This window comes from Anarrhichthys ocellatus, unplaced genomic scaffold, assembly GCF_004355925.1.
Source record: "Anarrhichthys ocellatus isolate YVR2014 unplaced genomic scaffold, GSC_Weel_1.0 scaffold16, whole genome shotgun sequence".
Lineage (NCBI taxonomy): Eukaryota > Metazoa > Chordata > Actinopteri > Perciformes > Anarhichadidae > Anarrhichthys > Anarrhichthys ocellatus.
In genome coordinates this window covers 3238359-3264642 of record NW_022280046.1, presented here as the reverse complement: position 1 = coordinate 3264642, position 26284 = coordinate 3238359, and the positions used below count along the sequence as shown (strand labels likewise).

General features: G+C 42.0%; 1 protein-coding gene across 7 annotated transcripts in view; it reads right to left on the bottom strand.

Moving 5' to 3' along the window:
- Positions 1-26284, bottom strand: part of ank1b (ankyrin 1, erythrocytic b) — a 65863-nt gene that overhangs the window by 11348 nt on the left and 28231 nt on the right. For 4 of the 7 annotated variants that reach the window (XM_031855876.1, XM_031855875.1, XM_031855879.1 and 1 more), the window contains exons 2-35: positions 25925-25957; positions 21772-21873; positions 18329-18427; positions 17692-17790; positions 17284-17382; positions 16840-17025; positions 15993-16091; positions 15802-15900; positions 15525-15623; positions 15135-15332; positions 14652-14750; positions 14404-14502; positions 14130-14228; positions 13782-13979; positions 13357-13455; positions 13041-13139; positions 12595-12792; positions 12390-12488; positions 11724-11822; positions 11534-11632; positions 10541-10633; positions 10252-10324; positions 10063-10083; positions 8561-8684; positions 8251-8314; positions 7792-7904; positions 6463-6687; positions 5709-5863; positions 5207-5418; positions 3295-3499; positions 3093-3189; positions 2760-2988; positions 1923-2051; positions 242-361 (exon numbers count right to left, since the gene is read on the bottom strand). In XM_031855876.1, the coding sequence (XP_031711736.1) occupies positions 242-361; positions 1923-2051; positions 2760-2988; positions 3093-3189; positions 3295-3499; positions 5207-5418; positions 5709-5863; positions 6463-6687; positions 7792-7904; positions 8251-8314; positions 8561-8684; positions 10063-10083; positions 10252-10324; positions 10541-10633; positions 11534-11632; positions 11724-11822; positions 12390-12488; positions 12595-12792; positions 13041-13139; positions 13357-13455; positions 13782-13979; positions 14130-14228; positions 14404-14502; positions 14652-14750; positions 15135-15332; positions 15525-15623; positions 15802-15900; positions 15993-16091; positions 16840-17025; positions 17284-17382; positions 17692-17790; positions 18329-18427; positions 21772-21873; positions 25925-25957 (4161 nt within the window). The remainder of the gene's footprint in view (positions 1-241; positions 362-1922; positions 2052-2759; positions 2989-3092; positions 3190-3294; positions 3500-5206; positions 5419-5708; positions 5864-6462; positions 6688-7791; positions 7905-8250; positions 8315-8560; positions 8685-10062; positions 10084-10251; positions 10325-10540; positions 10634-11533; positions 11633-11723; positions 11823-12389; positions 12489-12594; positions 12793-13040; positions 13140-13356; positions 13456-13781; positions 13980-14129; positions 14229-14403; positions 14503-14651; positions 14751-15134; positions 15333-15524; positions 15624-15801; positions 15901-15992; positions 16092-16839; positions 17026-17283; positions 17383-17691; positions 17791-18328; positions 18428-21771; positions 21874-25924; positions 25958-26284) is intronic. The other 3 variants (XM_031855877.1, XM_031855878.1, XM_031855880.1) reach the window with 3 other exon arrangements.

Sequence of the window (26284 nt, the reverse complement as noted above, 5' to 3'; positions counted from 1 at the left end):
GGGTAAATGGGCCAAGCAGTGCTGCATACTGTTTCGCTATCTATTTCTCTTAGCAGAATTTGAATTGCATGCATACCGGTACATGTTGAATGACTGGAAATTGACTTCAACAAAAAACAAAAATCACAGATGTCACAAAGCGACATCTGTCTCATCAAGCAGATGAACTTCTAGGGAAATTCAAAAAACCAAAGTTTCTGTATGTGTGCTTCTGGGGAGGTGTTTGCAAGCAAGTCCTTACCTTGACACAGGGTGGCATGGCTATGTTTAGGTTACATAGTACGTGCTGTGTGTCCTCGTACTTGGTGCACTTCCGCAGAAAGGACAAAAACCCAACGGCATCCTTGTTACTATCTCTGACCTGACAGAGAGAAATGGCAGACCGAGAGGCAAAGAGAAAGAAACAGAGAAGAAGAAGGAGAATGTGGAGAGAGAAAATGGAGGAAAAAAGGCAAACCCAGACAGAGAAGAGAGAAGAGTGAACATAAAGAGTAAGTAAAGAGAGATGGCGCAAGAAAGGGAGTGAAAGAAAGAGTAAAGATAGGAGGCAGAGCACATAGGAAAAGAGGAGAATGATAGAGAGGAAGAGAGAGGAGGAGGAAGAAAAAAACAGATCAGAACGGGTATTAGAGCCCTCCACAATGTCTGGAGCATGTGGCGCAGTAACATGGGACGAGAAGCAGGGGGAAACAGGGATGGAAGCAGTCCACAGGCAGGCGAGAGGGAGAGATTTACCTGCACATTTTACCTGGACGTCTGTCAGACCAGACAGTTACAGAGTGACCGCGAGAGAGAGAAAGAGAGACAGTGAGACAGACACATACAGACAGGCAAGGCCGCAAGAAAGGAAGGCAGGCAAAGAAAGTGAGGGAGTCACAGGACATGCAAACAATTACCCAAGAGAGTCGACAGGTAGATAGATAGGTAAGCTGTTCGTTTGCTTGGCTACACCATAATGAGAAGATATTTATCAAAGGAGTCATCTAGCTGATACTGAACGGTAGTGTGTCAGACACACACAGACGTAAAGACACTGACAGACAAATAGATGGATTGTCAAATAAAATGAAATCACACGATAAAGAATTACATGAATATGATAACACTTATGAATAGACAGACATGAAAAAGCACACACAGTATGAAAACAGACAAGTTATCTGTGCAAGAGAGGGGGTTTAAACAACGTCAATAAAATGCAGAAGGTCAAAAAAAGACAACATTTTTTAAAAAAGAAGGACTACTTTTACAGCGATGCATCTGTAACCAAAGGGACACACTTTAAAAAGCGGTGTTCCAATACATATTTGGGAGGTTTTTGTTATTACATATTCAATTAAAATAGAAAAAAGAACCACAAAAACCAAGGACATACTGTTCAACTTGTCATTTGTTGAGAAAGAATGCTTGACAATTCAACATCCACGAAGAAGAATGGACTCACGGACAGACGTACACAGATCAAGAAATGTTTCAATATGTTATAAATCATCAATAAGAATAATCCTTATTGAAATATCTTCATACTGTATGTATATCCTGTATAGTGAAGTTCATATGGTATCTTAAGGTTTAGTAAAATGATTCTAACTTCACAGTTTTTCAGGTGTATTGTAGCTTCTTAGTGGGGTGTTGCAGAGTGAGTGCACAGAGTACACAGCACTGGCCTATTATCTAAACCTTTTGTCAGAGACTTCCTGATAGTAATGACAGTGAAAAGCACACGATAAAACACCGTATGAACAGGTTGTCTGGGTGGGTGATCGGCAGGTGGGTGATCAGGAGGGACACTGACTAACTGGCTGGGAGGATCCTTGACACACTGAATCCAACAGCTGAACAAACAAAACCACAGTACTGTATGAATATGTAGTGAGTGAGGAAAAAAAAGCAGGCGTGTGAACAGTGAGGTAGAGACAGACCTTGACAGAGACGGGCAGCCTGTTGTCTCTGAAGGCCTGGAAGCTGAAGCTGCGAGGCTGCTGGGTGGCCTTCCTGATGGGTACCAGGTTCCCAGAACACTCGAGGTGCAGCGGCATGCCCTCCATCAGCTGTGGAAAGTTTCACAAAATGTTAGGGGTCAGAAGAGGTGAAATGATTAGTCGATTAATCAATAACTTCGACCGACAGAAACATGATTAGCAACTATTTTGTTAATCGCTTCGGTCGTTTTTCAAGCAGAAATACTCAATCAATTCCAATATTCTCGGATTCCATGAGAGCACTTCCTGCTTTTCTTTCTCATATATCATTGTAATCTAAATATCTTTTGCTATTTTTGGGGTATTTAGACATCTGTTTGTCTCTGTGAAGTTTTGAGTGCTATTTTTGCCATTTCTTAGAATTGAGCTGCAGCCCTAGACAAGACAAATCAAATCAGTAATGGAGTCTGAGAAAGATTTGACCCCCTTGTGAAACAACCAGAATGTGGATTGATATCATAAGACACAAACTCCTACTCCTCTGTAGAAAACTATCTACTTGCAGGGTCATGCCTCCCAAGATGCAGAGGTTTTGGGAGCAATGCTAGCGATGGCGTTAGCTGTCTTTCTTTTCATCATGCAAAGACAAATAACTGCTTCTTTCAAGTGGCCGTTTGTGCTGTGAAATGTTGAAATGAGTATGAATAAATGAGGGCTTGTGTATTAACTATGAATTAGCCATGATTAAGTTTGAGGTTGCCGTAACAGCTACTAGCTTTCTGCAACACCTTGTCCTTTCTGCACCTCGGCAACATTTTGCATTGCCACTGTGCTGACCTCTATGTCTCGACTGCGGGCCACTTCGGTGAAGTTTTCATGCAGCTCCAGTGTTTTGTCCATCTTGTCATCTGTCATGCAGTAACAACGCAAGCGTCCCTCCCGTGCTTCATTCATCTTAGCAAAAATAACAAACTTGGCCATATATGGAACGGCCATCAGCTCCCGGTACAGCAAATTGCCAAAGGTCACTGCCTCTGCCGTGCGTGGGCAGTCTGCCAGCCAGAATCTGGATAAGGTAGGAGAGGAGAAATAAGAACCGTGCAAGAGAGCAGGGAACACAACCTGACGCGATGATGACGCATTTGCCTTGATTACTGCTGAGGCGCTCACCTTGCAGAAACATTGGTGGTGAAGTTGGCACAGCTGTGGGCGTACATTAGCTTGGTGGTTCCAGTGATGTCCTCCCACTGAGCAGGTGCTGTGCCGCCTGAGACAAAAACAACCCCACCGTGTCATTCATGGCCCCGACGACCAAGGCAACAGATGCCTACATACACGCTTTTTTTTTTTGCAGAATTGAAGTGAATCCTACCGATGACACTGCAGAGGAGGCGCAAGCTGGTGGTGTCACCCTCCCCAGCATCCCGAGGACTCTCCCGCCACGATGGCGGCAAAGGGATGCGCAACCCGATCGGGCGGTGAAATTTGCGTCGGCGCGGCTCGATGGTGACCACTGGGCTGAAGGTCGCCTGGTTACCAAGATGCCGAGTCAGCATTTCATCAGGGATCGGCTGCGCCTGCGGAAGGAAACGGTACGAGGGTAAAAGCTTATTAATAAGCAGGGTGCCTGAAAAAAAGACAAGTTTCAAGGATATGGAGTTGAAGAAGGCTGGGTGCATAAAGAAAGATAAACTCAAGCACAAACACAATATATAAAAGTTGCGGTAAGTAGAGGTGATCCAAACTGATAGTAAATAGGCAGGAAATAGAAATAAGGGGAGGATACAAAACAAAAACATACAGAGCAACACATGTGCAATAGACTGAAATATCAAACTCACAGCCATACTCACACATGCAACCAATTCATATTTCACACCTGACCCAACTCAGATCAGTGCATCAGCTCGGTCAGTGTGGCTCACAACTTAAATCAGGCAACTGAGGAGTGATGAATGGCTGGATAAAAGAAAAAACATAAACAGAGCAGCATAAGGCAAAGCAAAACTCAGACCCATGCAGTTTCCTTAAATAACATCAGTGCTGTGACAAATCAGTGCTTTGACAGACGATGTAAACAATGCACGTCGAAGTGACCGAAAGAACTGAAATGTAGAACCCATAATCCGCCATAATCTCTCTGTCACGAAGAACAAAACCAAGCGGAGGTGTTGGGTGAAAAGAGACAGTCAGCGTGAGTTCCCATGTGTGTGTCTGTGGAGGTCTGGATGAGTGACAGTCCGCCACACATTTGCCAAAAAAGCTCCTGTTTGGCAGGAAAGACACCACATGTTGCAAATGCTAATTTAGAAATGGTGCAGTATGATATGATTAGTTCTGGGCAAATGTATTATTATATCGTAGAACTTCACGTCATTGTAGTACTTTAAAGGCCCTGGAAACCTATTTTTTCAATCACTGTTTAATATTTAAAAACGTTGCTTGATGAATATAGTCATGAATATTAAATGTCACAGAGAAATTATTAAAAAATGCAATCCTAGATATAACCTGGATTTAACAGGTAGAGGGTAATGTTTCACAACATAAAGGACTATACCAGTGTTTTTGAATATTGTAGCCATTTACTACAACTGTGCATATTTTCCAGTATTGCTAAAGTTTCTAAGACATATATCATAGTGCTTAGGATTTTTAATATGTTCCTCATATCTTCATGAGGTAGCTGTTGGTGTGAGTTCAGTTTCAGCAAAAGCAAATTTGGTGTTCTCCATGATGAATGAACTCAAGCAAATACATAGCGTCATTAAATCAACAGAAACTAATGACTTTACCAAATGAAAGGAAAATTACATAAAAAAAAAAGAAACAGACTCAAAAATGGATTCGCTGCTCGTCATAGATGCAACAACTGATACGACAATTCATGACCTTGCTTCAAACATCAAGATTCTGCAATCTCAATGACTGCTAGCACTACTCGTATTGATGCTCGTCATTTGTTTAACACACAGAACGTCAAACTTCAGGATATAAAGTGTATGAAATCTCAACTCCAAGAGACTGAATGCAGCACAAACTGAAATGTCGCAGTTGGCACAGACGATTGAGTCACAGACTGAGAGTCATCTGTTTCGTAATTCAAACATCTGTCCTCAGTCATTTCTGAAAAAAGCACCAGATTTTCTCTGTTGTACAAGCAAAAATAACAAACACCCAAGAGATAACGAAGGATGTAAAGGATCTGTCATGTCGTGTCTGCAACTCCCTCTCCTCTTCATCATTCCTGCTCAGACACAACGCTCTCCGTTTCCTCTTCTCACCTGCAGCCCCAGTCTCACTCTCTTGGTGACGGCCGTCTCAGGGAAGATGGCCTCGACGCGGGGCACCAGCTTACTGGTCAACCGGCCGCCCTCGGGACCGATCAGATCGCTCTCCTGCTGAACACGGGAGACCACAGCGAAGTAGAGTGGGAAGTCGGTGGAGATGATCCGACGGATTCTCTTCTTCTCCAGCTCGTCATGACTCTCCAAGTCTGAATGCCGGAAGGAGTGAGGAGGAAGACAGGGAAGAAAAAGGTCAGAAATAGCATAAATAGATACAGAGGGAACAATAAAGAGAGGAGGGTAAATATTAGAATGCAAGTTAAACATGTCGAAGTGAGAAAAAGTGCACTTGTGTATACTTTGACAACATTCCAATAAAAAAGTATCCCCTCTCTGTATCCTTGTTCTGCAATTCCAGTGTCATACATCAAGATTGAGACTGATTTATCTGCAACTGTGCAAGGTCTGAAGGTAAGCCATTCATTCCCATCACACTGACCTTCATCCATGCCGTTCAGAATAGTTTCCAGCACTTCGTCACCATAGCGATTGCGATGTTCCTTCCAGACTGAGCCATTTTCGCTGCGGAGGACCACGAGCTCTCGGTCCCCTCGTCCGAGCGAGGCAAAGTGAGGGATTTCTACTATTACTGGCCTGTGAAAGAAAAAAAACAGCAAAATGTCTGGTTTTGATTCAGGTTTCAGGCCTTCAACAACAACAAAAAATGACAAAATTGGGTTTGTGATCAAAAAATTCAATATATTTTGTAACCTTATTAGACAAATCCACAATATCCAATTTTGTTCTGTTTCAATATAGTTTCTATGATTATACCATCATTTACAGCATTGCCCTGAGATATACAGACCTATTAATGTCCAACAGGTGGCACCATAATCATCAGCTTGTAATTTATTTTCAAATGACACAAAATACAGCACATTATTGTCATTTTCTTTAACCAAATCCAGTGCACGTCATTCTTCCTACAACTGCTAATTCATTTTAAAATAAATTAATGAAAAGAAAAATTTCAGGAAAGTAGTAATCAAACAGAAAAAGTTGTGCAAACATTTCATTCCTTTCACATTTCATTCCTTTCATTCAAATATTACCCACAAAAAGATAATGTGAGCAAACATAAATGCACATATGGGCTGACACACGAAATTGTCCTTGGCAAGTCATTTTTTTCATGACGGCCATAAAGCTGTCCAAATAGAGGAAATATAACAAGTACAAAGTTGACTCACCCAAGGAACTGCATACTTGATGGCCCTAGGGAGATGATTCGGCTAGCGAGCCCCTCCCCCTCCACCAGCGGAGGAGGTGTGGTCAGCTTCTGAGGTTTGACCAGGCGGCAGGTGATGCGTGTTGGTGCAGTGCAGGTTCGAGGAGGAATGATAACTCGCAGGCCGTGGTGTCTGCTGCCTCGCATGGAGCCTCCTCGAGCATCCACCATGAAGCTCACCAGGAAGCTGAGAGTCAAACAGTGGAACGATAATTAAATGAAAAGGGTTCAGATGATCAATTAATCACCTTTAAACTTTACGTTATAATGAAGATGTATTTGCCATTAAATAATATAAAATGTAGCAGTCAATACTGGTCTTTCCTCAGGGAAATTCTTGCACAGAATGAGACGGAAGGATTATTCATTTGTGGTTTGGAATTGATCCGGTCTCTGTTGGAGTAGTTCAAAAAGGAAACACCAAGTCACTATGTGGGTGCCCTTTTCATTGGTCTTAAGACTAAGTGCATCAGACAGGCAGCTTCATACAGAAGTGTGTGTGTGCGTGTGTGTGTGTGTGTGTGTGTGTAGCAGGGTGATTTTCATCTCAGGAGTTCTATCTTTTCTTACTCCCTTTAAATTCTGCTTTTTATATGCCGACTCATTGTGCTGTGCCTAAGCATTTTAATAAAATAATGTTAAGAATTTGTTGGAAATTCCTTAATTACATGTGTTTTGTGCAATAACGATATAAACAACGTGCAAACACAGTGACAGTTGAAATAGTTTATGATCATTTATGTATGCAGTACAAATCCTAGCCTCAATTTGATAGAAAACAGCACTATGTCTGTAACTATGTTGACATTTGCTAGCACTGTAGGAGGTGGGGTGGTGGGCGGAGAATCCATGGCTCAGACTTGGCATTCATTGATGTTTTGATATCACCTATATCACGACATCAGCAGTGATCGGTGTTCATAGAAGACGAAGGATGATTCTGCAAAGTGCAGCATTCTCAGTTGTGAGTTTGTAAATATGCTTCCTGTGGTTTGTCACTCCTAACAAAGCGATTATTATTTAATCAAAACATTTCAAGATTGCCCAATGCCTAAATCAGACCCCTGTCTCTCACATACTATACATGTGAGTCTACATTCTAAATTCAGAGCAGTCTGAGTGGTTTTCACATATTTTCCCATTTATTAAATTTGTACTGCCCTTGCATGCATTCTGTACTTTAAAAAACACAGAACAAATTGCCAAAATCCCTCGTTTATGATGAGCCTGACAAGCAGCATCAATCAATAACATAATTTAGTATTATATAATATGAGGATTATTAGCTGACCCAGTGTGAATCGGGCTGGCCACGGGGCTGACGTTGTCTGAAGTCTCTGTAGCCGGGCTGCTCGGGATAAGAGAGTCTTCATCATACTCCTTTGGCAGGGGGATGGGGGTGTGCTGAGGTCAGAGAGAGAGGGGGGGGGGACAGGCGGTAAAAAATTGAGAGGCAGTTAAATAACCATGACTGAAAAGATTAAGGCAGAGAAAAGCTGGAGGGAACGACGGAGAAAAGATAGGCAGAGAAAAGGAGAGAGAGGAGAAGGTGATAAAAAAAATGACAGCACAATGAAAAAGAAAAAGAGGAGACAATCTCACAGAAGAGACGGAAACTAAAAGGAGAGATAAAAATAAACGTTAAAAATACTTTTTAACTTTGACAAATTAATATCCATCTTCAGTGGGATGAAGAAACAAATGCTGACAAAATGCAACGCATCCTCGAAACATAAAGGGCTAAGCCTACCTGATCCAGCAGTACAGTCTCTGGGGACACGCAAGGGATCCTGGGAATAGCAGGAGAATACGGCCTGTAGGAGAGGAGGTGAGGATTATGTAAGGCATGAAACAGCTGTCTATTATCCTGCAATAAAGATAATTTGGTCTCATTCTTCTCATAATTTAGAACAGAGGCACTGCAAATTAACTATGCCAGCCACTCAATGACTCACTCAATCCCATTTTACAACATTTGTTACATTAGATGTTGTTGAACATAAATCAAACCCATAAACCAGGCAACACAAATGCAGAAAAGTGAGTACACAATGACTTACGTGGTACCGATGCCACCCTCAAAGTCTCTCAGGGTTTTCTTTGGAGAGAGGAAGTCATCGTCCTGGTCCTTGAAGTCATCAAGCTTCAAATAGCGTCCTCCATCCATCCCGAGCAACTCGTCTCCTGTGGGCAAAATAAAGAGGTGAGAAAGGTGGAAGAGGATCAAAGAGGAAACAGCAAAGAACAGGCAAAGAACAGGTTGCACATAAAGAATTAAGAGAGAAAAGGACGAGACCGGGGAAATACAGGGCAAAAATGATGCTGATCTCAGCTCTCAAGTTCTTCCACTCAGTTATGAAATGTCTTAAAGCAAGTAAGAAATCTGCCAATGGAATTCCCCATTTTGATTTCATTTTAATGAGTGACAGTTCCTTGAACTGTGGTTGGCCTGTCTGAATCAAAATAATGTCACTTCATTCGATTCTCAATTGACGACGCAAGTAGTCGTCGTGGTAGTAGTAGTTAACCACCACCATCTTTCCCATCCCTTCACCTTCATGAGAACCACAGAAAAAAAAAAAAGGGCCACAAAGCAATCTCAAATATTTTAGTCTGAGCAATGGAGTCAAAACCAACAACAACCAGAGCAGATGGAAACTAAAGGAGTGAAAGAAGAGGACTGGAAAGACAGTGAATTTGAACACAGTTTAAGACACTGCACGGACGGCAAACTGCAAGGCACCTGGTGACAGCGTTTTTAGTGAGCATGCCCATTAAAGATGAAATCACATGTGGTGATGGTTGTTTCTGTGTAGGAGAAAATATCTCAATTATTAAGGAATGATATTGAAATATACCATAACAACAACATTAAACGATAAACCACTTCACGAAACAGAGTTGTTCACGGACATTTAAACATTCATTATTACAAGCTGTACAGGTAAACACAAAAATGTTAAAGAAGAAAAAGCAATACGATTAAACGACAACAAGAGCGAAAATTAGTGTGAAAACAAATGCTTCAAAATGTGTTGTAAAAATGACACTGAATTGATTTAATTCTGAATTTCTTCAAAAGAGAAAGACGACTGCATGAGCAGCAACTGTGCGTGTGGAGCGTCACAGCTTGGGGAAAGCGTGTGTGTAATTTAGCTTGTTGATCAATTAGCCTGTAAAAGGTAGGAGCACTCATTTACATAATGGCTCGATTGGAAGGGAGCCGCTCGTCTATTAAAGGCAGAGGTACTGGAGTTCCGTCAATAATGAGTCCACGAACAGATGTGCATTGAAGGCTGGTAAAAAAAGGAAAATGTCGTGACTACATGCCGATGAAAAACTGACACATTTTTTAAAAATAAATCTCTGAGCGAGAGGGAGAGGGATAAAGATAGAGCAGATAAAGATAGAGAAGAGCAAACAGGGCTGGAGTTGAGAGCAGAGTCAGAGAAACTGATTAAAAAAACAATTAGTGACGCACAGAGAAAATGAGAATTGCAATGAAGGCACACGTTCACTAGCCACCGGACCGGACAAGCCAGAGACACAGACACAATCCTACCTAAAGTTAGCTGGGCAACCCCTACAAAACAAACGGAAAAGGGTGTTATAAACAGTCATAAACATATTTAAATTCATGGTGGTGCTTTGATGCGTCAGTGTACCTCCCATACAGTCTTCTTCTACCAGAAAAAAGCAAATCAGGGCTGAACATTAAATATCAAAATCATAATTAAATGGGATAGCCTACCTTCATCCTCCGAAACATCCAAAATCTCATCTACTGTCTCAGGGAAACTCATCCGATGTTTCTCTGTGGTGATCTGTGTAGAGCAGAGGGAGGATGCAAGAGAGAGAGATATGAAAATATATATGATATGGAAAATGCAGAATTATTATGCAAGCAGGTGAGGGAGCTGAACCTCATCAAGACAGGACAATTGTTCGTTTGAACATCTGAGTCATGGTGTGTCAGGGCTACTTCTTTCTTTGGGTTCTGGTGTAACCACGTTATGAACCATGCATGATGTGTTGCTCACCGCGGAGACAGACTCCTCGGTAACCAGTTTGAGCACATCGATGACAGAGATGTAACCCAGACGCTTAGCGATACCCAGGGGAGACGTCCCATTCTGTACAGGGACAGATGAGAAACATAAAGCACAGTATTTCCATCAATTTTTAACTGAAGCATTTCATTCTTTCTATGGAAAGTCTTAAAAAAAACTACATTTTCACAACATCTGTTATTTCGCACCAATGATGTCTTAATGTGATAAACCTCTTAGTTGTTTAACATTAAATCAAAATGCAAAAGAAGGAATACTGAACTGATGTCTACGCATAAAGTCATTGATTGCAAAAAACTACAAATCTAGCACCTTATTAATTATGTGGGTCATATAAGATCCATCAGAAAAATCCAAACACAAAAAACATGTTTATATATTTATAATTGACATAGTTTATAAGTATTATTATTACAGCTATGGTAAGGTGACTGCTTTCAATGTGGAATAAGAAATATGTTACTTGTAAAATAATACAAATTGCAAAAATATAAAACAGTATCATCTGCATAAAGGGATGATAAATGGTGACTGGAGACAAGGGGACACTAATATGCATCCCATAATAGAATCTCCCTGAGCGGTTCATACCGTTTACAATCACCACTGAGGGGTGAGGCATCTTAATCTTAAAACAAAAACAAAATCCTATCGGCCCTATGCTCTTGAAGGCAGTATTACAATAGAGGGATATTTCAGGACAGTATATTGACTTTCTCCCTTAAGAATACGATGTGGTCAACATTGTCTTATTGGTTTTACTAAATTATATCTGTCAAGCCATTTGAATCATGTTGTACATCAGGTGTAAAGCATGCCTTCAAAGAGTCATTTACTTATTTGTTTTTCACGCTCTCTATAGAAAGCATGTTTGCCCAGAGACATCAGTGTGCAGGCAAGGGGGAATGCCCAGTGTTGAGAGGAAGATTATATCAGGAGAAGGTGTCCCTAAAGGTGTCTCACCGTAGTAATCTCATTGGGCGGGGCTCCGTGTTTCAACAACATGGTGACGATATCGGTATGGCCCTGCTGAGCGGCCTGGTGCAGAGGCGTGTAGCCCAACTGGAGAATTAAAGAGGAAGGATGGTCGGACAAAATGATAATAAACATACTTACGTATATATATTATACAAGTGAGAGAGAGATCCTTTACCCTTGTCTTGCTATTCACATGAGCCTGCTGCTGCAGAAGGAACTTCACCATCTTGATGTTGCCATAGTGACAGGCCACATGAAGGGGTGTGTAGCCCATCTGAGACGAGAAGAGAGAGAAAGAGACTATTAGCTGCTGTTCAGTAGCTTCGTCAATGCTTTTTTTTATGTCTATAAAGGGGCCTTGTGCAAACACTTGTACAAACTAAAGTGAGTATGCAGAATTGAAGGCTCATCACCTACTAAATCCATTTCTATGTTGTCTTACAGATAACTGATAGATTTTATATACATTTTTAATGTCTTGGACACCAATGAGCTAGTGTGACAAACCCACATGCTGTAAATTAAATATTCATAGATTATATTTTATTCATTTAATGAAAACATTAAGTTATATCAAATTGCTATCCACTTCTTCATTCCCAGATAGACAGAGAATTGTCGAGCCACATGGCAAACCATCCAACTCTGAAAAATAAATGAAAATAGTAAAATAATAGAAAAGCCCGATGACTACGACACCATACTTATTAATGTCCTGAAGTCAGAGACTACATTATGACACGGCTTCCATCAGAAAAGTGGAATAAGCTGAATCAGTGTCATCTATTTACTCATCTTACACAGTCATATTCTGTGTACCAGAGGAGACTGTGTTAAGTACCCGTGAAGCAGCGTAAACGGAAGCTCCTTGTTTGACCAATGTGTCAGCGATTCCCACGTGACCTTCCTGAGCCACAAGATGCAGAGGGGTCAACCCACTCTAAAAGACAGAAAGGACGGCAAAGGAAAGGATCATGTTGAAAAGCTACATAAATGAACTTTCACTCTCTGGGACTGACACGTTTTAATCCATTCTAATATCACACCTTGTTTCCCAGATTAACGTTGGCCTGTTTGGAGATGAGCAGGGCCACCATGTCCGCCCGCCCCTCCTGTGAAGCTAGGTGTAGGGGCGTGATGCCCTGGAGGGACTCTACATTGGGTGTTGCCCCATTCTGCAGCAGACAACTAGCCACTTCCATCTGGTTCTGCTTGGCCGCTATGTGCAGGGAAGTGTAGCCGTTCTGTAAGGAGAAACAAACAAGGGCATACAGTAACACACAGGACTGTTCACGTCTAATTTTAGATTCAAACTTGAATGCTGTCGTGATGATAAGAGTGCTTCGGAGTACAAAGGTTGTCATGTAAGTTACTGTATGTTTAGGTATCGCACACGCATTTGAGCTCTTTCGGTATTGTGTGTCAGCGATGGGGTGGCATGCTGTGTTGGCCTGCCTGTGTGAGTACGTGCACACATATGTGAGCATCTTACTCGGGCAGTGCTGTGTGCAGATCCTCCCTTGCTGACCAGGAGTCTAACAACATCCAGGTTGTTGTGATGGACGGCCACATGAAGGGGTGTCAGACCGTTCTGTTAAACACACACACACACACACACACACACACATGTACACATATATAAAGCCACAAACACACACAAAAACATGTATATATGAAACACATACAGTAAAGCTGATATCTCCAAATCATCTCTATGGCGTCAACCTTTCAGGCTCAATTGCTCTTCGCAGGAGTACTTTTTTGTGTACTTCAGCGAGCTGAACTACAGGAAGCACAGATTGCCTCACCTTCCCAGCTGCGTTCGGGTTGGCCCCTCTCTCCAGAAGGAGCTCGGCCACGTCCACCTTCCCATATTTAGAGGCCACGTGGAGGGGGGTGAAGCCTTTCTGCTCAAAAGAAAATGCTTGTCATTCATGTGTATCATACTCACTGTCTATCGCTGGACGGAAAACACAGACGGGCTAGTTTTCTCTTTAATTCTCATGCAGTTTAGAAAATATGCATTTGTATTAATACCCAACTTTATTAACTCTATTTTGGAATGTTCCAAAATACAAATGTTCAAGAAATTACTGTAATACAGGTCTTGAAGATCAATATAAAACACATTTGCCTTGACTAGAGCAGTGCCTAATGTAGACCGGTTCAGTTGAAGCTGGAATCGTCTTGCACTAATAGAGCATTAATGCCTACGAAACCATTTTTTCTCTACCTTTGTCATCTTGGTCTGCTGTGCCCCAGCATCCAACAAGATTCGGATAGTGTGGATATGTCCTTCACGTGCAGAGATGTGTAAGGGCGTGTGGCCTGCAGTGGTAGCCGAGTCGGGGCTGGCCTTGTGTTCAAGAAGCAACTTGACGAGCTCCTTGTGGCCCATGCGGGCCGCACAGTGTAGAGGTGTCTGGTCGTCCTGGGCACAAAGAGAAAGAGGTCAATTTAAGTTTTGAACAGGGAAATGGATATCATTAAGTAGTGGGGGTAATGATTAACAGTACTCCCCGGCCTTATTAAACTTTTTATGCTTTTTGGGATGACTAAATCAAGACTACACGACTCATACCTTAGCCTTAGCGTCCGCTTGTGCCGTGTTCTGCAGCAGGAACTGAGCAACTTCACAGTGTCCTGCTCTGGAGGCCATGTGGAGGGGAGTCTCCACTTTCTAGTGTAGATGAATAAAGGTCAACCAGATAATTTAAATTACATAATATGCCACTTGCATGTATGTAACTGAGATTTTCAAGCCATTAGTCAATTAAATATTGCTGAACAGTGACAGGTTCAGTTACGAATTACGAAGGACTTGTTCAGTGTCGGGTTGGAAAAGGGGTTCTCACCACATTGGAAGCATTAGGTGAAGCCCCTCTCTTCAGCAGGTTCTTTACTATGTTCAGATGGCCCATGAATGCTGCTACATGAAGAGGAGTGAGACCAGACTGCACACATACAACGAAAAAAAAAACACAGACAGAGAAGGTCACCAAGGCTCGTGAATGCCACTCAGGTGAAAACTTTACTGTACTTCAAAGGAGTGGCTAATTGTTCATTTTCAGAGCCCTGGTCCCTGGTGGTCACATGGTCTCACCTCTGTGACAGCTTCCAGGGAAGCAGAGTGCTTAAGCAGCAGGTCCATGGACCGCATGTGGTTCTTCTTGCAGGCAATATGGAGAGGTGTGAAGCCATTCTGGAAACACAGAGGAAACAGTTCAAGTCCTGAAGCCACAATCACTTTATGCCTATTGATCCATAGATTGTTCAGATTTTGTTTTTATCATAGTTGTCTCCCTACAGTGATGGAGACTGTCTGATGCTGTGCACTGCTAAATCAATACAGACTGAAACACTGAAGCCGGCATTAAAGATTGGCTTTCCTTTTAAGTTTTGATCATGATAGATGAATAAATTATACCTGTCAAATGAACAAAATTAATCATTGCATTTATTTCCTCTCAACATGAAGATCACAATAGACACATGGCAATCACTATGACCATCTTGATTGATGGATAACTTCTTATATTACAGAGTCATCTAAATAAACAAAAAAAAACAAAGTAAAGAAACCTACCAGAGCTCGTGCATTGGCTTTGGCCCCCTTGTCCAGTAGGACTTTGGCCATCCGATGGTGACCACAGTGGGCTGCTACATGAAGAGGGGTTAAATGGTCCAGAGTCATATCATCGATCTCAGCGTTGTACTGCAGTAGCTGCCTGACACAGTCCATGTGATCCCCCTGAGCTGACATGTGGATGGGGGACAGACCGTTCTGTAGGATGGAAAGAATGGGACACAGACAGGTTTCTAGGAAGTTGGCTTAATACGCCGATTTTCTGTTGGCCTTGGGAACATTATTTGTCATCAAATATGGAATCTCACACTCGGTAATGAGATAGCGATTCACAAAAATCAGTATTGAACAGTACACCCTGATGATCATTGCTGATTATACAGCCTCTACCTTGGTTTTAGCCTGGATGGGAGCGCCGTGTTCCAGCAGGAGCTCAATGATGCGAACATGGCCATTCCTGGCTGCACAGTGGAGAGGAGTCAGCTCATCCTACAAAAGAGAGAGAGAGACAGAGGAGAGAAATTGGAAATGTGTTAAATGACAAAAGAGACAGAAGTGAGCAAATCAGCAGGGAGGAAGACAGATGGAGGAAATAGATATTTGGAAGGCGTTGGGCATGCATAAGTGACAAAATGCCAGAGCGGAGTGGAGCTGAACAGCACGCTACCTTAGTTACGGCATCAATCTGTGCTCCTCTGTCCAGCAGTAGTCTGACCATCATCGTATTGCCCCTCCTGCAGGCTATATGAAGGGGTGTGATGCCGTTCTAGAGAAGTAGCAAGAAATAAGTTAGTTGTATTAATCAACAAGTGTTTTTTTCAGAGGTCACTTTTGGTCCTGCAGCGGAGACAAACTGACCTTGGGGGTGAAGTTTACATTGGCTCCTCTGTTCAGCAGCAGCTGGGCTACGCTCATGTTCTCATAATGGGCTGCAATATGGAGGGGTGTGAAACCAGTCTACAGAGAAAGGAGACATAATGGGAAAGTGTGAGATTGAAGTATAAATAAGAATAATTCCAGTCTATTTATATCACTTTTAAAAAACAAGGTTACAACAACCTGCATGACACAGATTAAAGTAAGAATACAGTTAGATTAAATTTAGAGAGAACAGTCAGACAATAGCCCAAAGGATTGCATAACTGTGGGAGCTGTGACACCTACCTGTCTCACTTTAGTATTCGCTTGGAGAGTTTTCTTTTCATTTATGGAAAATACATTGTAACGGGACAAGATTTTGGGGATGAAAGCATTTTGGTTTCTATTTGTAGTTAAAGTACTATTGACCAATCATGTTAGAGCGAGCTTTGGTTGAACCCAGGTAAAAAAGGCAAATGAGGCAGAAAGCATTGGCCGAAACACAATCTCTGAACCCACCTGCTATCGTCTGACGACAATCTAGCTTTTACTTCGCTCTTTTAAGAAAGGTTGTCTTCGTTCATATGCAGATATCTGTTTATAGAGACTAGCCGTAGACGTCGTCTCTCAGCTGCAACTCCATACTCGAAACTCAAGTTGCCAATCGGACAGTAAACAATGACCGGCACACGGAAGAGGAAGTCTTGGGCAGCTCAGCAACCCCCAAAATATTGTCCTTTGCCCCCAAGGCCGATAGGTTTGGAGATTGCATTTTGGCTGATTGTATTATCATTGTACACTTAGTAAAACCTTCACGGCAGTACACACAATCTCAGCGAGCATATACCTTGCTGAGAACATCAGCATTCGGATCGTTCTGGAGGAGCACCGCGGCGGTGCGCGTGTCATCGTTTCGTGCGGCGATGTGCAATGCAGGGAGGCGCACCTTGCCCTTGGTGCCATAGTTGATCAGCAGTGCCACAACATTTTCATGGCCCTGCTGGAGGGCTACTGCCAGAGGGGTGAAGCCGTCCTGAGAGAGGGGACAGCGGGTGAGAGAGAGCAGAGATATGATAGAAAAAGTAGGGAGGTCAGGAAGGGGCAAGGAAGAGAAAAGAATGGAGAAGAGGGAGGGACAACGTGAATTGGACACCACGTAATAGTCTATGAGCAGATAAAGTGAAAGATAAAATGTCCTGTAGCCTGAAATACACACGCACACACACACACACACACACACAAACATATATCTGTTTTTCCATGACAAAACACCAACTGTGTCTTCACGTACCTCGGTTGGGAGACTCTGATTGGCACCGTTCTCGAGCAGGAACTTCACCACCTCTAAGTGATTCTCCTGCGCTGCCATGTAGAGAGGACTGAACCCTTTCTGTAAGGGCATGAATATGTTATGCATAGTTTCATATATATACACAAACACACAATAACATGGGCCCATATTACAAGATGCAATATCAGAAAAAAACACACACATCCTCATGCATACATACAGGGGATTTATGTCTCAGTTGACCTGAGCAATAAAAAAATAATAAGTGTTTATCTTTTCAAGAACACACAGTCCTTGTATGAAAATATACTCTTTCGCAGGTGTGTCACATATGCAAGCGCAGAAATACAGATGCATACACGCAGACTTGGCACACTCTTCTCTCGCTCATAGCTCGCGGTGACTCACGTGCGACTGGGCATTAACGTTGGCACCATAGTTGACGAGCTCAGCCACCACTCTCTCCTGCCCTGCCAGCGCTGCGATATGGAGAGCCGTGTTCCCTTTCTGGAGGTCACACACGCATCGACACGCACAAAACCACACACCGAAAGAGAGAGAGAGAGAGAGAGAGAGAGAGAGAGGAAAATTAGAGTGAACCAAAAGAGAGTGATTGCAACAGAATGGCCTAGATCTCTACACTTGGAGCTCAACACTGAAATACATCTAGAGTTTTGTAATTGTCCGGTATATAAGAAAAAGAAATGAGATGAAAGAGGCAAACCCCAAACTTTTCTGTCTCTTATGCCAAAGAAAACCAAACTATTATTATTTATTAAATGCAGATGTTATAGTTCAGGTGGCAAAACATGATCTTAACACCTGGTCATTGCAGGTAACCTACAGTTTATTTGCCTATATTGCATTTATTTTTAAGACTCATTTCCTTATGGATGCTATAGTTGCAGTGCAGCTGAATTAGCTCAGAGCTTAGTTTAAGTTAAGAAAAGTGTCGGGAAGGTGTGACAGTAAAAGTGCTTCATTCATTTCAGTTCAGCTTGAAATGCTACTTTAGATGAGTAAGCATACGGAGGGAACACGGTACCTTGGTGGTGGCTTCCAGCTCAATGCCAGAGTGTAGTAGATTCAGGACCATTTTGACGTGCCCTTCTTTAGAGGCCAGGTGTAACCCGTTGAGACCATTCTTAGGGAGAAGACAAAGAGATTTAGTCACATATAGACACATATAAACGTAGAGGATACAATATTCTCTGAAAAAGTTATCACCAGCTCTTATTAAAATCTCTTGAACTTTGGATTAAACACACAGCATCGTATCATATTTTAACATTTTAGTAATACAGCAGTATGATAATCCCGTTCATAATGAGGATTATTATAATCCCAGTCCACATTAATTGAAAAGTGATACCACATCTCTCAGGGCAAAGTAATGAGTTGCAGCAAATTGTGTTCTTACTCAACACACATGCGAAGCAACACATTCTACCTTCTACAGATCTGTGGAACGATCTCTCAGAAATCTCCACACATCCTTGCCCTTCTTTGGCCTTGTCGTCTCCTTGGTCTCGTCGTCTCCTTGGCCTTGTCGTCTCCTTGGCCTTGTCGTCTCCTTGACCTTCAATGATCACTGTGGTCTTAGCCTCAACCACTCACATAGCATATCTCAAGAGCTTTCACAATTGCCAAACACGCTATTAGCGCAGTGGTCTGGGACTGGGATGTGTTTGATTTGTGCTACTGAACATCTTCAAACTCCCAAGTTCACATTCAACCTGTGTTAAATGCAACCTGTGTTAAATGCAACCTCCCTATGGAGGGAAATTGAGGCAGGAGCAGAAAAAGAAACACTGCATTTCTTCAGTCTCATGTCCCTGTGAGCACTGCAACATATGCTCACTTTCTCCAGCTGTGCGGAACATCGCTCGTCTTTCTCTGAACTTTACTGATAAACACACGACAGCAGGAGGACTCAGTCCTGGCAACATGAAAACCTGATGAGGCTGATGAGTAGGGAGAAGGCAGGGCAGCGATAGCAGACACCTGTTTTATCTCAACATTGTCCTTCTGTGTGTCCGACTGTCTTCTCTGGATGGCTGGCTCCATATTGTGCTGGTAAAGTCGAAGCTGCGACCTGCCTGCTGTAACCAATCTGGCCACCAGGAGTCTCAGTTATCCACACGGCTCTCAGGCTTCCCATCACACTGCGGTGTCACGATATTCAAACGGGTACCAAAGTCTCTCTGCGAGCATGCGCACAGTGACGGGAAACACGGTGTGTGTCAGTGGCAGTTACACACACCGTTAAATGCAAAGCGCCTGAACGTCTGCAGAGCACACACTGGACTAAAAAGAAGAGACTGTGACATTCAGTTTGCTTTTTAACACAAAAGAATATCACTTTCAATGCCCATTAACAGCTGCACCACAGACATCTACATGTGAATGATGTGCATTTATGTATGCCACAGACACAGACAGTAGCACAACAATGGTCGGTATTTAGAGAGAGAGAGAGAGAGAGAGAGAGAGAGAGAGCACCAACAAGAGCCTGCAGGGCAGTAGGTATAGCAAGGACAGGCTGTTGGTGCAGAAACACATGAATCACTCATAAACAATACCCTTCTCTCAGTAAAGAGCCATCAATCTAATAGATACAAAAAAAGAAAAGAAAAAAAAAAACGTAAAAAGAAAGAAAAATAGGGGAGTGGGAAATGGAGGGAAATATTTCCTTTAGAGAATCAAATTAAGGGTCTTTAGAAATATAATTGATCACATGGTTGGGGGCATGAAATTAAATTATTGTAGATGATATCAATATTAATTATCTGGTTGATTACATTCTTAATAGACGTATGTTAAGGACCCTTGAATGTCGTGCAAAACATTTCCGTCTATATCAATAGTCTTCTATCTTCTGCGTCTCTCGTCTTCTGTGTCTCTCGTGCCGGTGCGCGAATGCACGCATCAATAGCACGCCACAGATTGCTGCGTTCAGTCCTTGATGCCCAGACTTCCATCTACGCTGACAGTGTTTTGTCTGCGTATAAAAGCACTTGTCTCTTCATTTACCAAACATCACTCCCACTCCCCAGCCATCCCTAACACAACAACGTACTGGCAAGCTGGTCCAAAGCACACATATTCACTTTCACACACACATGTCTCCTGATATCCAGTCGCCTGCAGTTGGAGTGTTTTATGGTCATGATGCAACAAGGTGTAAGCGTGCAGACAGTAGGGCAGAAGATTGAGGGGACTATAATCTAATATACTTAATTATTCATGCACACCGCTTTACGCAAAAGACAGAATCAGGAGGTCGAAGGAGTCGTGAATTTTTAAATTTTCTTTTTGAGTCTTATATCTTACATCCTTTGCTGATACGGCAGAATGGCATTCAATTGAGAGAATGGTGAGATTATGTGTTGCATTCAAATCCCAAGTTCCTTTGAAGACTAAAACAAATTCTGTGCGGTGTGCTGTATCTCAGAGGGATAAAATGAAGTTCCTAAGTAACATTCTCATTTCATAATCATGACCTTGTTACTTCAGGGAAAAGCCTTTTACTTTACCACAGTCGGGTGACAAACACCTGCATAGTCCCTGACATTAGTGCAAGAGGCAAAAACCTCTCTGCATTTTATGAAAGTAGAATTTGAACTGATGTCACACTCTCTGAATGTATTTACAGTACATATTCTTTACATATACAGGGTTCTTTATACTTGAAATGTGCTATCAGTATAATATCTAGTATATTTTTGCCAAGAATATGAGACTTTTGGCTTATTGTGGCCCGAGCAAAAGGTGCGTCTTACTGGTCTGACAACAGGTGGGCCCCCCCCCCCCCAGATATTATGATGCAATATTGTATGCTCAGAACAAAAGGCACTGAGCAATTTTTCCAATCGGCTGCCCTGGGCATGAATTAATAAACTTGCAGTTGGTTTCAAGGAAAAGAGCTTATAAAGTGGAGTTAACGTCCCTGCCGTAGTATATCAGTAAAAAAGAAATCTCCTCCAGACCTGCAACATTGGAAATTTCTCCTGAGGAACATTAACAACTGCAAGCAATAAAGTGATGTTGCCTTGGTCTGCTGGTAATGTGGCTCAGCAGTACTCTTTCATCCTAGACTTGCAAGGTGGTTACTAGACCGTAGTATGTAGGTTTTTACAGAATGGATTTCGACTCCCCAAGAAAACATGCATGGAGCATCCAGCTCCTGGCTTTTCATGTGAATTAATCCACAAATGCATAAATACCATAGCAATGTACCCACAAAGATCCCAAAGGCTAAACAACTAAAAAAGTAATTTTGGATTGAGTGTGATTCCTACAGCAGGTATTCTTAGGCTGCCATTTTTGTTAAACACTGTGAGCACTACATGTTGTAATTGATTTTGATACCAGTCATCATTTCTTCAATTAAAATCTGTGGCTGGCTTTCTTTTCTACTGACACAACACATGTGCAAAAACAGCTTCTTGGATGGCTGTGCTGATGAGTTGAACGGAATGATCTTACTTGATTAGCTATGTTGATGCTGAGTCCATTCTTCAAGTGATCATGAGCCTTGTCCAGGTTCCCTGAACGAGCTGCACGCAGGAAGCTGGTGGATGCGTCGGCCTGCAATCAAGAGGGAAAGAACTGTTTAAAAAAAAACGGAGAGGAGAGCATGCACGTGAATACAGATCAACACTATTTCACACAAAAAAAAAACGCAACATGTTATACACAAATCCATTCCTCCCACACCAACAGCACACACATTGCACATCTATGCCAACATCAACAGGTCTGAAATGTACACACACACTTGCTCAACATCCACTGTTCCTCCAAGATATACCGCAAGTCCTGGATATCAGGACGTAGTTTCACTAAAAGCCCCAGGCAGGTTACGTTTCTCAATCCATTACAATAATATAACAATCACTTTAAGGCAAGGCTATATGCAGGCAATGCGATACTACGTTCCCGGGCTCTCCTGTCCTCTGTTAGAGGCTAAAAAGGCTTCGCCCACACTGTGAGTTTGGCAGGCGTTCATAGCGGAGCACAGTTCGCCACGAGCTCCGCTGTCTGCCTGTCTGATCTCAGAGGAAAGCTCCTGTGGTTTGTGTCTCGGTGTGTGTGTGTGTCGGTATTTGTACGCCCACCTCTGAATTCATTCATCAGCCGATAGTGTAATACGGCTGACCTGCACAATGAGATGTTTCCAATGCCCTGAGGAGGAGATACAGCGCGCCGGCCCGTTCTCTTGACCCCCTGTCCTCCCCTGTCAACGGCAACAATATGTATCCGTTTGAGACGTTATTCTCAAGTGGTTAATTACACTGAATGGCTGAAAGATACGCCGGCCCTTTTCAAATGACGTTTTTTTTGTTTCCTGCTTCTGTGCAGATGCACAAGGAGCCGAATGTTCTTTGTTTTTGTGCACCAATGCATTGTTTTAGTTTTTTTTCTAACAAGCAAATGATTATTTGGTCTTTCGACCGCCTCCTCCCCATCAACTTCCCCTTTCCTAAATCAACACCCTGCTTTTCCTTCCAATTTGTTCCATTATTTTCTGTTCACCTCTTTTCTCAAAATGTCTCAGGATTTCCTCCTCAGTCAAACTCCTTTACATTCAAATTAATTAGTTTGTAATATTAATAAATAGTTCCTCTGACTTTTCATTTGACCACTCAGACTTTTTCTGTCTGCCTCTCTTTATATATTTAAAAAATGGTGGATAAAGAATATAAATCTATATATTTTAATAGCCTCTTGGCTAACTCTGGCGCATTTACAGGGATGTTTTATTAATGTGCACTGTCCCTAACCAAATAAAGCAATAAAGAAACACATACTGGAATATTGTCATTTACTTTAAATAAACATAAAAGCAACCCATACAAATGAGTTCAATTTTATTAGAAAACTATTCGGTAAATTTTAAATAAAAGTAAATAAATACAATTTGGTCCACTACCTTTTATGTGTTTCTTTCCCTGCGTGCCTGTATTTTCTTCTCTTCCTGCAGCCCATAAATGTCTGAGAAGTGTATATTCACTATCTCATCTCTTTGCTTTGAACACGAGAGCTATAGACATTACTTAGCCCGAGAGCGCTGAGAGACAGCACTTCAAACAGTCAGTGACAGGAGCCTCTCCAGCTTAACAACCCCTGGTGTTGGTACCGTGTGCTTTAGGTGTCTGTCACATTATGCAGCGATCCTTAGGAATATTCTATAATTAAAGAAACTCGGATGTGAGAAGAAAATGTGTTCTGTACAACGTCTTGTTTGCTTCAATATACATGTACATGATGCGTTCACTTGTTTTTCTGACTGTCGGTACCCTCACTTTGCTTGTTTTAAAGCCAGTGTGACGTGTCATCCTCTTGAGTGTTCAGCTGTATATATTTCACAGTCAACTCCTTTTATATTTCTCTTCATCTGCGCTCATGATATGTGCTTACTGATCACAGCCTCCACCTGCATCCCCATGACTCCTCCCCCACTGCTTCATGAACCACTTCTCTATGTTCATTTATCATCATGAGTTTGTTAATGAGGGCTGGTCAATTTGAGTATATGTGCCGGTGTGTGTGTGTGTGTGTGTGTGTGTGTGTGAGCCAACAACAGCATGAGCTATGAGCTGGCCACAGTTTGCAGAAAATGAAAAATCTTGCAGCACCTTCCAGAAACTCATTCTTCACCAGCTCATGTTCATGTTGCTGTCAGGCTGGAATCCATTCTGCTCCCTGCTCCACTACCGTCTCTGCAGTTCCATTTCCCTCTTCTTTTTTTATTTTTTTTACCGTTCCCTCCATCCTTCCTTTCATTCTTCCCTCTGCAGAGATTAAGGCTGTGCATCCCATCCTGGACAGCTCACTGGATTTGTAATCATCGTGCCAGTTACACCAAATAATCAGATTACTGAAACATTTCATCCCGTACTTTGCCTGTACCTAAATCAGATTTTGCCTCTCCCATTCTGGCCATTTCCCCCTCTGTCTCTGATTCACACAATCTACTTTATATTCCCTTATTTATGAATACCATCACCCTTTTTGTTTGTAATATAGGGATCAAATAACCCTGGGGAGGAAAGTTAGGCAGGGGTGTTAAAATAAATCATTGCCAAGGTACATATCACTCTAATTTAGGGACTGTGTACTTTCCAAATATATTTACTGGGGTAGGCAGTTTTTTGTCAGAATTGGGCAAAAATGAACAACCTTTCAGGACTTTGTAATTCAAGTGGTAGCCATAGCCGTGAGCTAGCCACTGCCGGCTACAGTTAGCAGAAGGATTAACTATTGGCAATGTTCTCTCTCTATATCTGAAATGTTTGCTTGCATTGTCAGACTCCCTTTTTGATAAGATAAGAATCAGGCTTTCACTGAAGGGACGTGTCCGCGCATCGGCATTGGCAACAGCCAATAGGAACACCCTCTCTCTGAAATGAACTGTGATTGGCCAAAGCCTCTAATCATGAGCTAGATTTCTTAAAGCCTGAAAACAGAGCAACGAGGAGGTTCCGACGTCTAGCTTTCTCTAAGAACACTTAAAGTAAAATATGCTGAAAAGATATTATGACATTTTTTTGGGTGTATTTGTGACCTCAACGTGGAAATGTATGTATGTATGTCCCATTATATCCCATCGTCTACTGCCTCGGGTGATTTATTTAATAATTAAGAGTTTTATAATGTGTGTAAGATAGTTTATCAAGCCGATTCTCAGCCGCTGAGCCAATATGATCTGCTGCTGTGCAGGGATTTAAAACTAAATAATGATTAGGTTTCAATTTTAACTAAATAAATTGTGTCAGATAAGGGTTTGTAAGCCAGAGGCAGCAAAGTGGGGACAATTGCCCTTTTATAAGCCGTGTTTTCTAGTGATTATCCAATATGAAAAATAACCAAGGTCAGTATACAGGTTGTGATACAAGTAAAGCAGAATTTGCCCTATCGAGAATAAGACACGGTCTTACAGATATCGACTAACTCACATGAGTAAAGTGGAAAGAAAACAGACATACATACCATCAGAGTGAACGCATGGCTAATCCAGGCGATCATAAATATTAAATGTTAATGGTCTGAATTGTAAATCAGCACACAGCACATTCTACAAGTCAAAACTACAATACACAGAGGGGACGAGACACAACACCACTGGGGAAGCACAATTGAGCGGAACCAACTTGCCGGCAAGGTCACAACAACGTAGCAGTTTCCCTGAACACAACAACCACAAGGACACGAAAAGAAGCAACAGCAACACACGACTATCACCACAGTCAATCCAAGAACAAAATACAATTGTGTACTAAGTTTTTAAAATCAGACTTTTATCAAGAAAGAAAATCTGCCAGTGGGGTCAGTTACTCTAATTTACCAAATGTAAACTGAAATATTCAAGAATTCTACTGATTCTCGAGGTAAATGTCCGTCTTCCAATATCAGTAGAAGTATTCACTGGTCGTGTAAATACAAGACTTGAAAAAGCTGACATTTTTTTTGCCATGCCTTTTAAGAAACCCCACTGCAGCTGATGACGAGACACAGACAAAAGTGTTGAGGAAATAAGCAAAGTATACACAAGGGGTGTAAACAAACATCATATTTACTCTGTTATTAAAGAGCCACATTCCTCAGGCTTCCGCCTCTCAGAACCCACAATACTGACCTGATGGACAAGTCTGCGCTGAATCATATGAGCCTAGAAGACAACACACACCAGCCAAGACAACACCAAGACAAGACCAGACCGTTAATGGCAGACATATGAACCCAAAAGATCAACATGTGAACTGGTTGAAATAAGACAAAAAGGTTATTTAGCATCACCCAGATATTGCTCGGTATTGGTGTTACATGTGTGTAGCTAAACCTTCAAGACTTATGAGAATGAAATGACTCAAGACTATGACATCTTATAAACACATAGCCTGTATGACACTTGGTTAATACGTGATTAATGGTTTACATGATTCAATATACACATTCAATATACACACTGATCTAATGTTAATTGAAACCTTTTAGG